The following is a 13723-nucleotide window of genomic DNA, read 5'->3' on the forward strand; positions in this document are numbered from 1 at the left end:
CACATTCTATAAGAAAATATTTTTTTCCGGTCGATCCGAGACAATTTTTTTTTCTGGGCAAAAAAAGGCAGTTATTACCTTCCTTTTTTACCAAAAATCGACTGCACCAAAATTTCTCGGGAAAAAACTTTTTCTGATTAATTTGGGTGCGTAGAATCCAAAACAATTCGTACTTTTTCGATTAGACGTCTCAATCAAAATTTATGGGCAAAAAAAATTCCTGTTTTTTAAAAACCAAAATTGCTCTCTATATACGAGTATACCTATACCTAATAGCTATGATGATAACTCAATTCTTCTGGGGCTCCGTAACTACGCTACTGTATCATTCGTCCGATGATATGCGTGACTGAATTGGGGATCAACAACTACCCCACTCTACCCCACTTACATGTGTGACAGGGGGTGACCATTTTTCCCACAACAACAAACTACTGCCAGAACGCCTGGTACAGGAGAGCCTAAACAACCCTTCGGGACAGCGCGCCGAAGCTAAAAAAGATTAGGCAAGGACCTGGGGGCTCTAGGCAACCTGACCTCCCATCGCTGCTGAAGTGGAGTAACCTGGGAGCTCTAAGCAATCAGCTGTGGTGTTTGATGGTAGAAGGACTGTTGAAGAGATTATGTTAGGCGGGCTACACCACAGTTGCCTATGTGCCGTGCCGATGATACAGTGATTGTGGTACGTGGCACTGGCAGGTTTGAGGAAACCGCATCCGTGAGCTTCAAATCTAGTGGAAACATGGTACGAATGGTAGACAATACCGAGGAGCACAGGAACCGACTGGGACCACTCCTAGCACTATCATTTAATGTAACAATAATACTACAAGCGACGCATTTTTGTAGGTATGCAACCCGCAATGCGGTAGTTGTACTATCTTTGTTTAGTACATATAGCATACGTAGAACCACCATAGTCTGTCTTTTTTTCGTGCCCCATCCCGTGGTAGTATTACGATCTTTGTTTAGTATACATAGACAGGGAAGAGAGGAACCACCCTACTTTCCTTTTCTCGCGTCCCTTTCTCACTCGTGTTTAGTAGGAAAGTCCGTAGTTACGAAAACAAAAGTAGTTCGCATGCATCGTAGTTAACGTGTCCCCTAGTAACTTTTGCGATTAAAAGTGTGGTAGCGCCGCTTGTGCGTGGTGACGTAAACTTTATAAACTACGAAAAAAGCCTATCGAAAATGGCTTCCTTTGTAATCAAGTGTACGCTTTATTTATAAATTAATCGTTTTGTTATTAATACGCGCTTTAAAATGATTACAAATAAGTAGTAAGGTTTCCAATCACGTTCTTCAGTGTGTTGATAGACATTAGTGGGGTGTTCTCGACGTATTTAACCTGATCCATTACAAAGCGTTGGTAAGCGGCGGTGTTTTTTACTTTCTTTTCGTTCTTTAAACTATTTGTTCAGTCTGCTCTTTTAAATGTTCAAGAACTGTTCGTTTACGGATCTACATTTAAGTATTCCAGTTTCTGTTACCTTCGAGAGAAGGTAGTGTAACGTCTAATGTTTCCTGGCAGGTATCATGTTCAATAAAATACGCACTACCGGCTCGTGTTACAAGAAACTTGTTGCTCCTGTAGCACCTTCCCTCCGTTAGTTATAGTCCAGGACTCAAACCGAAACCTATCGGAGGACAAGCTGAAAATTGGGGTTCTAATTTGGTAGCGAAAAAACTCTCCAATTCGGATGTAGCTTCATTTTTTTTATGTGCTTAAAGTACCTTCCGTTAGTTTTGTAGTAGTGGCTACGCAGACGGCTAAATCTCGTCTGCCGAATTTGTTCAGTTCAAAGGTTCGAGGGTGGACCCTCGCAAAACTGGTAAGGTGCGATACATTGGAGAAAAAGCTTGACGATGCACGTCTTTACTTTCAGATTTTAAAATAATTTGAAAAAAAGCTGTACGGGGTGTCCCACTACGAATGGCAGCTCGGACTATTTACGAAGTTTAACATTATATACGTAAAAATAAAAATGTACATAAATTTAGCTGTTTTTGACATATTTTCAAATGTCAAAAATGGTGTTTGTGGCACAAATTTGCAAAATTTTTCTATTATTGTTTAATTAAGGATGGTTTCCTTTCAGAAGTTCTGTCCGTGTGTTGATGTTTAGATTATAAATATATACAAGGCGGTTCAAAAACTAACATTAAAAATTGGCTATTTAATATTTTTTTTGTTGTAAAAATGCTATTAAGTACTTACGAGTCATGGCCAACTTAACAAAAATTCTTGTCAAATGTATTCTGAGGTCTCCTTTACGTCGTGGGACAGCCTGTATATGTACATATACTCTAGATATTATTAATTCTTTGTAATTCAACGGAAGGTGTTTCAAATTGATCGGAGAATAGAAAAGTGCACAAGTTCTATACAGTCCGATAAATCTAATAGGGAGGTGGCCCACTCAAATCGCACATACCGAAAGACAAAATTATTAATAAATGATATAAAGCAAGAATTTCGTAATTTTTACTGCTATCAAAAAAGCTTCTAATATGTGACATTTTGGGCCAATTTTAAAAAATACCAAAATCAAAATTTGAAAATATTCGCTCGCCAGGGAAAATCAAAAATTGTCAATATCAGAATGAAAAGAGACACGAAAAAATGTTTATTACAAAATTACTTGCAGAGTAGTCCCCCGTTTTCAAAATAAGTACATATGCGATGTCAACAAAAAAGTTCCTGGACTTAACCTCATTTTTTAAATAGACCCTGTATAATCTAAAAAATTGCATAGTAAAATTTTCTTTTTTAATATATAACGCAATCGCAATAAATAGGGAAATAAAGAAAATTCAAAACACTGAAATTTTTTAAGTTTTTGAAAAATTAATATTGCATTTTTTAAATTTCTTTAGTGTTATATTTTTGAAAAGCGAATTTAATATGTTCCCTGTATAATCTAAAAAATTGCATACTAAAATTTTCTTTTTTAATATATAACGCAATCGCAATAAATAGGGAAATAAAAAAAGAATTCAAAACGCACTGAAATTTTTTAAGTTTTTGAAAAATGTAATATTGCATTTTTAAATTTCTTTAGTGTTATATTTTTGGAAAGCGTTCTTCTGTTCTTCTTCGAATAAAATATACAGAGCGTTCAACTTTAAAAAAATGAGGTTATGTCCTATAAATTTTTAAGGCCAATTCATAGCAAATTGTTGACGTTAAGCTTATGATTAATTTATAATGCAGCATGAAGATGGAGGTTGCCCCTCAGGAGGAACCGTTACATGATAATAATACGGAAGATGCGGTTGCGAGTAACGAGAACGGCGTGGGAGACGAGATTCAACCGGACGTGGCGGCGAAGGAGGCGGTTGTCGAAGAGCCGGTAGAACATGCGGTTTCTAAAGCAGAGGAGGAGGAGCAAGCGCTTAAAGAAGGCGGTGAGGTAGGAACCGTCGAGGAGGTGGCTGTAGTTCCGGAGGTAGCAGATCCTTTGACTGTGGAAGAGAGCGTGGAGACGGAGCCGGTTGTCAAATCTCAACCGGAAGTCGAGCCAGCACAACAGGTTGATGAAGTCGCTGTGGAGGAGACCGTAGCGGCTCCAGAGACCGAGGGGCATGTCACCGAAGAGTGTATGGAAGCGGCTCCGGTAGAACAGGACGAAATTCCTACGCTTGAGCAAGTCGTCGTCGAGGAGGCTCCTCCCACAGAGCTTACATTAGCGGAAGAACCTGCGGATGATTGCACCGATAAAGTTAATGGAATGCCTGTACTGATAAGCGAGGAGGAGGCAGCCAAAAATGGGGCCGAAGCGACAAAATCAAATGAGGATGACTTAGAGTCTGAGGAGGCAGATGAATCACATCCATCCGAAGCAAAAGAAACTACGATACCGCCTCACATACTCGGCCATTCTTTGGAAGTGGACGACGAGATCCGCAATGGAAAAGTGCGGAAACCGAGGTTGGGTGTCAAAATTCCGTACAGAAACCTCACGAGTCAAATTGTGTCGAAGCAAGAAATTGCGGAGGAGATCATGGAACGGTCGCGTATAAGGAATTTGACGGCCGAAGCGCCCGAAGGGGGCGACATCTTTTTTACAAAAAAACTCACCAAGAGGCTGGCCACCAAAATAGCCCCAACCCCGAAAGGTCAGTCAAGCGCGTCGGTAAAGGTTGAAGGTAGTCAGAAAAGTGGCAGTTCCAGTTCGAGCTCCCCAAAAGTTTCAACTCCAAGCAAGAAGGTAACGGATAGCGGCACCAAGAAAACGGGCGAAACTACCGCTAAGAAAGTGATGGACACTTCGGCTAAGATCAACGATAATTCGGATCTAATCGCAATTTTGGAAGGGGACGATGATTGGGATTTAATGCGGCTGAAAAGTAAGCCCCTGGAAAAACGCACGCCCGAATGGGAGCGGGAAACCGCCTTGAAGCAGTTGCGCGAGTTACCCAAGCATCGAGGTTACTCCAAATCCAGCTCCAAGAGTTCCCCCGAAAAATCAAAGCCTCCCCCGTCCGTCGAGGCCGCGGAAGAGGATCCTCTGCAAGCGGACGACAACCAAGAGCCCAAATTTTCCATGGGATTAGTCACAAAAACCTACACGCGAAAACGGAAATCTTCCGAAGATATTAAACTGCTAGCGGCCACCATTTTACAATCTCAAAAGAAAATTATCAGCGAGAAAGAGAAGAAGCCTTCCAGTTCCGCTCCAAATTCGGACAAGGTCAGTTCGCACTCGAAACCGAGAACCTACTCCCACAAGTCGACCAAAAACGAAATGCCCAGCCTAAAGAAGGAATCGGCAAGCGCGCCCGTCACGCCGAAACATTCCACAGTTCCGCCGACCCTCACCCCCAACGTGGACGCGTCCGAAATACCCGACAACCTCCAGCCGCAAGTGATCGTCGCGAAAGTGGCAATCGAAACCAAAACGCCGTCGCCCGCCAAAATCGTCAAAACCCCCCTCTCCTCGCCGAACACCTACATCAGCAAAAGCTCTCGAATCGTCAAAAAGAAGAAGATATGGGATCCCGACGAGGAGACCACGCCCAAATATTTCAAAGTGCCCAACCTAAAATCCCCCGAAACCGTTCACTCCGACACCCCGAAACCTTCCGTTCTCAAACCGAACAACGACAAGACGCCCGTCGTGAAGAAGCCGTCGATTAAAAAGGTCATGATGAAGAAGAAGAAGCCGAAACGTCTCACCGAGGTCGATCGTCTGCTAATGGACGAGGGCGCCGTGAATTTACTGTACGCGGTGAAGAACACCGACGAAATCGGGGGCGAGAAAAAGAAGAAGAGCGTGATATCGCTCGATCGCGCTCAGCGCGAGCTGAAGAACAAGACGAACGAGATCAAAAACGACCTGCAAATCAACAGCACGAAGGACTCGCCGATCTCGCTCCGAAAGAAGGAGGGACCGTCGAAGACCACGCCCACCAAGGAGATCGCCGCCTCGGTGCTACATCGGAAGAAGTCGACGAGCTCGGCGAACAGTCCGCCGGCGTCCCCCGCGTCCTACAATCAGCACGCGGAGGCGTCGCGCATAATCAGGCGGCATTCGAGCAGCTCGTTCTCGAGCGAGAATCCCGAGGGCGACGATTCGGATAGGGGCATCAGACAGAAGTCGGACGGGACGCGTAGGAAGATACGGCCGCGCTCCGAGAGGAACTCGTCGACGTTCATTATTCAGCACCAGGACGGCGACGAGGTGGAATCGGTGATGACGTCGTCCGACGAGAAGTACTCGAGGTTCGGCACATTCAAAGTGGTGACGTTTCCCAATTTCGTCCAGATTATTTTGGAGCCGCAACCGACGGGGCGTACGACTTTGTCGGTTGATGTAAGTATCGACATTTTTAATACTCCGAATTGGCAACAAAATCAAATCAGAAACAAAGAGGGCTGGGATTTAGTAGTACTTCTAGCATAGGAAATATAAAATATTGTTGTGACCCCACGTTGGGCGCCAAATGAATAATCTTGGGTGAGTTGGTATGCGGTCAACTACACCGGCCACAATCTTAGATATGAAGAGAATAATCTGACAAAAGCTATTGGGGTCGTACAATGGGTTCGAATAAACACACAATTTGACAATGATAAAAAAAATTATTTTTTTAAAATTTTATTTAAACGAAATATTTAAAAAAAAATTTTTTGTTATTCCGAAACACATACAATGAAAATAAACACACTGTTCCTATAGAATTTTAATTGTTTCTTGTACTCGATCCCACTTCTGAGTTTTAAAAATCGAACTATTCGCAATGGATTAGTCCGTGCCATAACTCTGCGCGTGTTTCAGTCGTTAACAGAACTGAGGGCGATGCTGCACCTGTTGTCGAACGACGATGAGTGCTCCGTAGTTCTACTCTCGTCTTCGGGGAAGACGTTCTGCGAGGGGCTCAACTACAAGGAGCTGTACTGTAATAACAGAATCGAGTGCATGAACATCGCCGAGAATTACGCGATGTCCGTGCGGTAAGTAAACGACGTACGTCGCGCTTCGCTGAGGCTAACTTCTTCGTCACTAGGGATTTTCTGATCAGTCTCGCTCAGTTCCCGAAGATTTTGGTCGCGGGCGTTCACGGCAACGCGATGGGACTGGCCGTGACCATGCTGCCCCTGTTCGATATGGTATTCGCGAGCGACGCGGCCAAGTTCAGTGTACCGTACGCGTCGCTGGGGTGCGCTGCGGAAGGCGGCGTATTGCTTTCGGCGCCGCACGTGATGAACGGCGCCTTGGTAAGTGTTTTCCGACGCGGCGCGTCTGATTATCTGACCGGTTTTTTTGTAGGCAAGCGAATTGTTTTTCGGCTCGCGCAAGTTGACGGCAAGTGACGCTTTACGGTTAGGGTTAGTGACGCGGACCTTTTGGCCCGAGAAGTTTCAGGATGAACTGATATCGGTTTTAAAAGCTATAGCAGATCAATCGCAGCAGGTAACTAACTATCAACGTTTCTGTTGGTTTGGTAGATTTAAAGTCACTAAATATAGAAAGTACCGCAATCCATTGGGCTCGTGTGTTAGAGAGAGAACGCATGATTTTTGCCCCAAAATGGCGGAAGTTACCAGATTCTAGTAACTTTAATGTTAGGGATTGTTTCACCTGTTTGGAGATATCTGTATATATTTTTTTTCACTACTAGCGTCTGATGACATGATTATTAACCTTTTTTCCACTTGTAAAGTAGGCTTTCTCGGCATTTGTTCAAAGTGGTTAATAATTTTTTATTATTAACTAGTAGTCAATAATGAGAACTGTCACGCTGTCACTTTTAGAAAACACAACCCGAAATTTCGCTCAATGAACGTTTAGACAAGTTCTCTAAAACGAATAATTGCCACCATTCGCAATTTCCAGAGAAATTACATACCTAAAATTATCACATTTTGAAAAAATTCGAACGAAATTACTCTTTGAAAAATCTCAATGACAGAACAAAACGGTTTGTTTGACTTGTACTTCCACGTACTTGATTGACATGTTAAATTAAGAAACAAACAATTCTGTCCAACCGTTAACTCTCTTATCAATATAATATGTTAATTTAGAGGATTTCAAGTGCTAGTAGTGAAAAAAATAGTATATATACCACGGTAGAGAAGTCTATTATTGCCTTCGCACCTTACACCCCTCGGCGCAAGCGCCTCGAGATGTAATCTTGGTGCTCAGGCAATAATAGTGGACTTCTCTACCTTGATATATAATGTACTATTATTTTTCATTTGCCTATTATATGCCAATTATATCTGTCATATGAGATATATAAAGCAGTGACAATCCATTATGCTCTCAAACTGCCTGTCAAATATATTGATGGAGTTATGTCATAATAAAAGATGCTACTTGATTCGTATGAAGCACTAACAATAATCATTACATTTTTATATTGGAAATGCATTATTTGGAACGATGAAAAATAAAATGTTGTATGCACCTCAGGCATTACTCGATATTTAACCCTCGGGCGACTTACAATCCCTCGGGCCAGAGGCGCTCGGGCTCTGTCGCCCTCGGCATAAATATCGCCTTAATGCCCTTGATACATAAATAACTATTATAAAACATGACAGTACTATGAAGTTAGGTTATAAAAAATTACAGCTTTTCAGATTTTATTTGTCAATTTTTTTAAGTTGGCAGCAAATTTGCCCAAAAATGGCGGATGATTGCGGTACTTTTTATATCTAGTGACTTTAGGTAGATTGTGCCAGGTTAGGTAGATTTTGTACAGAATGTGCAAGTATTCAACAGCGCAGCTATTAACCTTGTTGATTTTGCTTGCGGGCTGTGTAAATTCTCTTTAGGTTCTGTAAAATTTGTAAGGAGTTGTGTCTGTGGAACCTTTTAAGATCTGTGGTATGGTAGGATTTTCCTTAGATTGCGCGCACGTCATTGGTGTATTATGACGTCCAGTGGCGGATCTAGACATATTTTTCGGGGGGGGGGGGGGCCGGTGCTTTTGTGGATTTTCAAAATTAAAAAATAAACGCTAAGTTAATTTTTTTATTTATAGAGAGTTCATGCGCGAAAATTGTACGCCGCTTTAGGGTAAAAGGTTGTCCATGCCAAACCCCCAATCGGGGAAAATGATGTACAATTTTTATATGGACGGGGGGGGGGTCACCGGCCCCCTGTGACCCCCTCCTAGATCCGCGCCTGATGACGTCATTGCTAAGTATGTTTACATAGCATCATGCAATCAATGGAACAAAATACGTATGTAGGCAGCCATACAGACGGTGCTGCATGTTTCGGTAGGTATTCGTAACAAGTTGTCTATGTCGCGATCTTTGACAGGTGGACATTATTAATTGGACGTAAAGCGAAACATTAAAACAAATCATTTTAATTGTTTTTTTCGTGATAACGCTTGCAGTCCTTAGCGGCAGAAGTTCAGAAACGACTGCAATCTTGACTTGCTCACAAGCAGAGCCACCACGGCTTTCGTGTCGAAACGTCAGTGAAATGGGAAAGGAAATAAAGTAAAAACTCTTAATTTTGTGCGTAAGAAAAAACGAGAACATATAAAGTATATTACGCACACAACCAGCCAATCTCGGAGAAACCTTCTTCTGGACAAAAACCCTAGCATACATAATTTCTGTCACGCCCGAACCCAATGTAGCTGCCGAGCCCTAGTCTCCTACAATTGCCTTAAGAAACCAATCGGACTCCGCCGTCACATTAACGCCTACAGTTTATTCGCAACAATTTTTGTTATGGAACCTTTGGACCCGTTGGATCTTTTAAAACTTGCAAGGGGGATTGAAGCGTATGTTCTCATCGTTCTCTTTTCAGAGCATGCAGGCAATAAAGATGCAATTAAAAGATCATCTACTATCGGACGTCGAGACCCTACTGAAATCGGAATCGTCGATTCTGGTACAGCACTGGACGAGCAAGGAGTGTCAGGCGAACTTTATGAACTACGGCCCGAGCAAGTGATACAGGAGACGCGCGGCGTCCGTGGCGACGTCCAGCATTGTTGGTACAAATTACAAAATTTTAGACACTTGTTTCGTTAACATAGGAAAACCGGTTGCATTGTAAATTTGACGCGAAAACAAACATTGTGAATGCGAATTTCTAAATTTTTGATTTATCAATTTTTACCAAGGAAAAAAAGCAGAAGAAGGAAAAATGGGAAACATAATTTATCTTATTATGTTAGAGTGAATTTAAATTAACGTTTTTGGGACTATTTTGTGCATGGTGCTGAAATTTTGATTCATTTTTATTCTTTGACATTTTGATTAACTTTAGGTAGAGACGTTTATGCATTGTATATACAGAGTATCTTCTTTGTAGTTTTAATAAATCAATTGTACTAGAATTATGATCTATTGTTATGTTTAGTTTCTACTTGCAATTTGTTTCTTCATTTCATTCTTTGGAGAGATGTGCTAACATTAAGATATAAACATATTCTTCACCGGGGTAATTTTAGTGTTCATTCATTATTTTTTTAGCACACAGATCAGGTATAATAAAAATATATGAATTTAAAATTTGTATTTTGTATGTAAATAAACATGAAATTCTTTTGTTGTCTTTGCATGCCCTGGGTCCAGAATGTAGATGAATGGACCAAGGAGTTTCGTTAAATTGAATTTTGTGAATTTATAAGCATAAATTCAATGGCATTTGCAATGAATTGAACCATGAGGGAATAATTGGTAACGAGGAAACCAATCGCCTAACGTCTATGGGAATCTGCCCATGGACTAAGCCAAGCTAGGATCACAGCTTACTTAAAGCTGTGCTAGGATTATGTTCTGGTACTAAGGATAGCGATTGTCATGTTCTATATACAGGGTGAATACTCAAAACTTAACATGGGAAAACAGCTTTTCGCAGCTTATTGCTCCCCAAATTAACTTAGAAGGTTCATAATGGCACCACTGGAAAGAAGATTTTTTCTGATCTAACTATATGCGACTTAGTCAAGTTTTATATATAATTTTATCAAAAATTCGCAAAATAAAATGAAATCATGTAGCCATGACCCGTAGATTTAGTTAAGTTTGATTAAATTCCACGGAAAATAAATCTCGCACTCTACCGCCGTAAACGTTTTTTAAAATAAACACTTCCTCAATGGAATACATCGAAGGTTTTGTAGTAAGTACCAATTAAAATTATTGACAGTTATTATCACGTACCTTGTTTTCATTTCATGACTACTGTGATTATTTAAACCAAGTACACATGTTGACTACCTAATTTCGCAAAATAATAATTAAACGTGCAACTAGACGTTAATAATTTGCATATCATAAAACGCGGAAAAAATCTTCTTTCCAATGCTGGAATTATTAATTTGGGGAGCAACAAGCTGCGAAAAACCTCGTTAATTCCCTATGTTCGGTTTGAAAGTAATCACCCTGTATAGAAAAAACATGGCCGGTTTTCTTAACAAAGAGTATGGCGGGTTGCCTACAAGTCAGGTGAAATACTTATGACTTTTATACTACCACAGATCTACACTTAGATCTGTGGACTTCTCATTCAAAAGTTATAGACTAGAAACCGATTTCGAAAAAAAATTCAAAGGGCTGTAATTTTTGAACTAGTGGCCCAATCTTGGAACTGTTTGAAATTATGGATTCTACAGGCCACATTCTATAAGGAAAATTTTTTTCCGGATCGATCTGGGGCAATTTTTTTTCGGGGCTCAAAAAAAGGCAGTTATTACCTTCCTTTTTCACCAAAAAACGACTGCACCAAAATTTCTCGAGAAAACACTTTTTCTTATTAATTTTGGTGCGTAGAATCCAAAACAATTCGTACTTTTTCGATTAGACTTCTCAATCAAAAGTTATAGAAACCAATTTCGAAAAAAAATTCAAAGGGCTGTAACTTTTGAACTAGTAGCCCAATCTTGGAACTGTTTGAAATTATAGATTCTACAGGTCACATTCTATAAGAAAATTTTTTTTCCGAATCGATCTGAGACAATTTTTTCTTCGGGGCTCAAAAAAAGGCAGTTATTACCTTCCTTTTTTACCAAAAATCGACTGCACCAAAATTTCTCGGGAAAACACTTTTTTTTATTAATTTGAGTGCGTAGAATTCAAATCAATTTGTACTTTTTCGATCAGACTTCTCAATCAAAAGTTATAGACTATAAAAAAATTCAAAGGGCTATAACTTTTGAACTAGTTGCCCAATCTTGGAACTGTTTGAAATTATGGATTCTACAGGTCATATTCTATTTTTTTCCGGATCGATTTGAGACAATTTTTTTTTCGGGGCTCAAAAAAAGGCAGTTATTACCTTCCTTTTTTTAATAAAAATCGACTGCACCAAAATTTCTTGGGAAAACACTTTTTCTTATTAATTTTGGTGCGTAGAATCCAAAACAATTCGTACTTTTTCGATTAGACTTCTCAATCAAAGGTTATTATTATTTTATTTGAAATTAGCTTTTCCGCCAAAATTATATTAAAAAAGTATCGTTCTGACATCTAACGTTGGGGTAATAAACTAGTTTAGTTAATTACATGAACGGAAGAGGGCAGAACGATACTATTTTGGTGTAATTTTGCCAGAATTTTTAATTTTAAATAAAGGTACATTTAAAAAATGGATAATGAACATAACGTGGACGAAAATCACGAGAATTCTCAAAAAAAGGGTCGACATCGTAAAAAGCAACTGTACAAATCGATCTTGCAACAAATGGAGTTTTATTTTAGCGATTCTAACCTCGCAAAGGAACGCTTTTTGAGTCAGCTGATCCAAAACGATCCATGTAAGTCACCCTTGTCTCATTCGTGGGGTACAAGTACGTTTTTGTATTTCAGACGTCGACGTCTCCATATTCCTGCAATTTAATAAGATACGCAAACTTACCTCGAGCCTGGAAGACGTCACGAAAGCCATCAGCAAATCGGAACTAATCGAACTGTCGGAGGATAAGACAAAGGTACGTAGAAGGCTACCGATTAAAGTTAAGGAAAACGTCGACGAGTGCACCATTTACGTGGAACGATTAAAGTCGGACGCGACGCACGAGTGGCTGACGGCGATTTTTTCCGAGTTTGGCAAAGTCACTTACGTGTCGATTCCGAAGTACTACCACAGCAATATTATCAAGGGTTTCGCTTTCGTCGAGTTCGAGACCGAGGAGTCGACAAATGCGGCGTTGGCGTTCTTCGAGTCGATCGATTGTAAAATACCGTCTGCGATGGAACCGGAGAAGTTGTGCAGCATCGCGACGTTCGACGAGAAGCAGCAACAGGCGAAAGACGAGTCGGTTAAAAAACGAAAGTCGTCCGACGACGCGCCGCAAATCGAGTTGAAGAAGAAGAAGAGCGGTCGCGATGACCCGGCCAAAGCGGAAGCGGAGCTCGTCGCGCCTGTCGAACAAGACGTGTCGGAGAGCGAAGGCGAGGAGAAGAAGAAGAAGAAGCAGAAGAAAGCGCAGAAGAGACTAACGAATTTAAAGGAGATGGGCCTACAAGTTCTGTCCAAGTGAGCATTAATCGTCGGATTATTAGCCCCCTCCCCGCTAACGTGCATTTGCAGGAAGGAGTGGAAGAAGATGCGCAATCGTTACCTGGAAATGCAACGGAAGACGATGTCCGACCTGAAACGGCACCTCCACAAGCAGCGCGTCGCCGATTTTCACGCGCAAAAGCCGAAACCGAGGGAGCAGCCGCGAAGGGACGAACCGCCGAAGACCGTGCAGGCGTTCACGTCGGGCGTCATCGTCAAGGTGGCGCTATCCGAGCCGTGCGTCGAAAGCAAAAAACTGAAGGTGAGTAAACGCACGCGAAGGTGTTGAAAATTGATGATCCCTCGCAGGAGGAGCTCAAGACGAACCATTCCAACGTTCGGTACATCGACATTCCGCACGCGTACGGAAGTCTGGAGCTGTACCTTCGGTTCGACGACAGTAAGAACGCGCGGGAGTTCTGCACGTCCGGCTTTAAAGACAGCAAGTGCGACGTGCTGGAGGGGGAGGAGGAGCAGAATTATTGGCAGAAAATCGAAGAGTCGAGGAGTGCCAAGCTGAAGAACGACAATCGTAAGCAAAGAGGAAGGGATAAGTTGCTTAAAAAGGCGGAGAAACAGAGCGCCAAGCATATTCGATTTGAGAATAGCGATTAATTGTAAATTTGAGAGTATTGAACTGCCTTTGTAATTTAAGTTTAATAATTAATTATAATTATTAATTTTTAGGGAGGTCCTTACAGACCTATCACTGTCGTTTTGTTAGCAAACGTCGTTTTTTA

The 13723-nt window shown here is 41.3% G+C and overlaps 3 protein-coding genes across 6 annotated transcripts in view; all 3 read left to right on the forward strand.

The window, feature by feature from the left end:
- Positions 1-13723, forward strand: part of LOC116180612 (sex peptide receptor-like) — a 561029-nt gene that overhangs the window by 337815 nt on the left and 209491 nt on the right. The gene's annotated exons all lie outside the window — the stretch shown is intronic.
- Positions 1153-10027, forward strand: LOC116180606 (titin homolog). The gene is made up of 6 exons (XM_031500686.1): positions 1153-1369; positions 3215-5816; positions 6282-6457; positions 6511-6721; positions 6774-6917; positions 9282-10027. Exons 2-6 carry the CDS (start codon positions 3216-3218, stop codon positions 9426-9428), a joined length of 3279 nt encoding a protein of 1092 aa, XP_031356546.1. The 5' UTR covers positions 1153-1369; position 3215; the 3' UTR covers positions 9429-10027.
- On the forward strand, positions 11999-13669 carry LOC116180611 (la-related protein 7). The gene is made up of 4 exons (XM_031500691.1): positions 11999-12237; positions 12290-12959; positions 13014-13245; positions 13293-13669. The coding sequence occupies exons 1-4, from the start codon at positions 12069-12071 to the stop codon at positions 13596-13598; spliced, it is 1377 nt and encodes a 458-aa protein (XP_031356551.1). The 5' UTR covers positions 11999-12068; the 3' UTR covers positions 13599-13669.

The sequence above is a fragment of the Photinus pyralis genome, unplaced genomic scaffold (genome assembly GCF_008802855.1).
Source record: "Photinus pyralis isolate 1611_PpyrPB1 unplaced genomic scaffold, Ppyr1.3 Ppyr1.4_LG9, whole genome shotgun sequence".
Classification (NCBI taxonomy): domain Eukaryota; kingdom Metazoa; phylum Arthropoda; class Insecta; order Coleoptera; family Lampyridae; genus Photinus; species Photinus pyralis.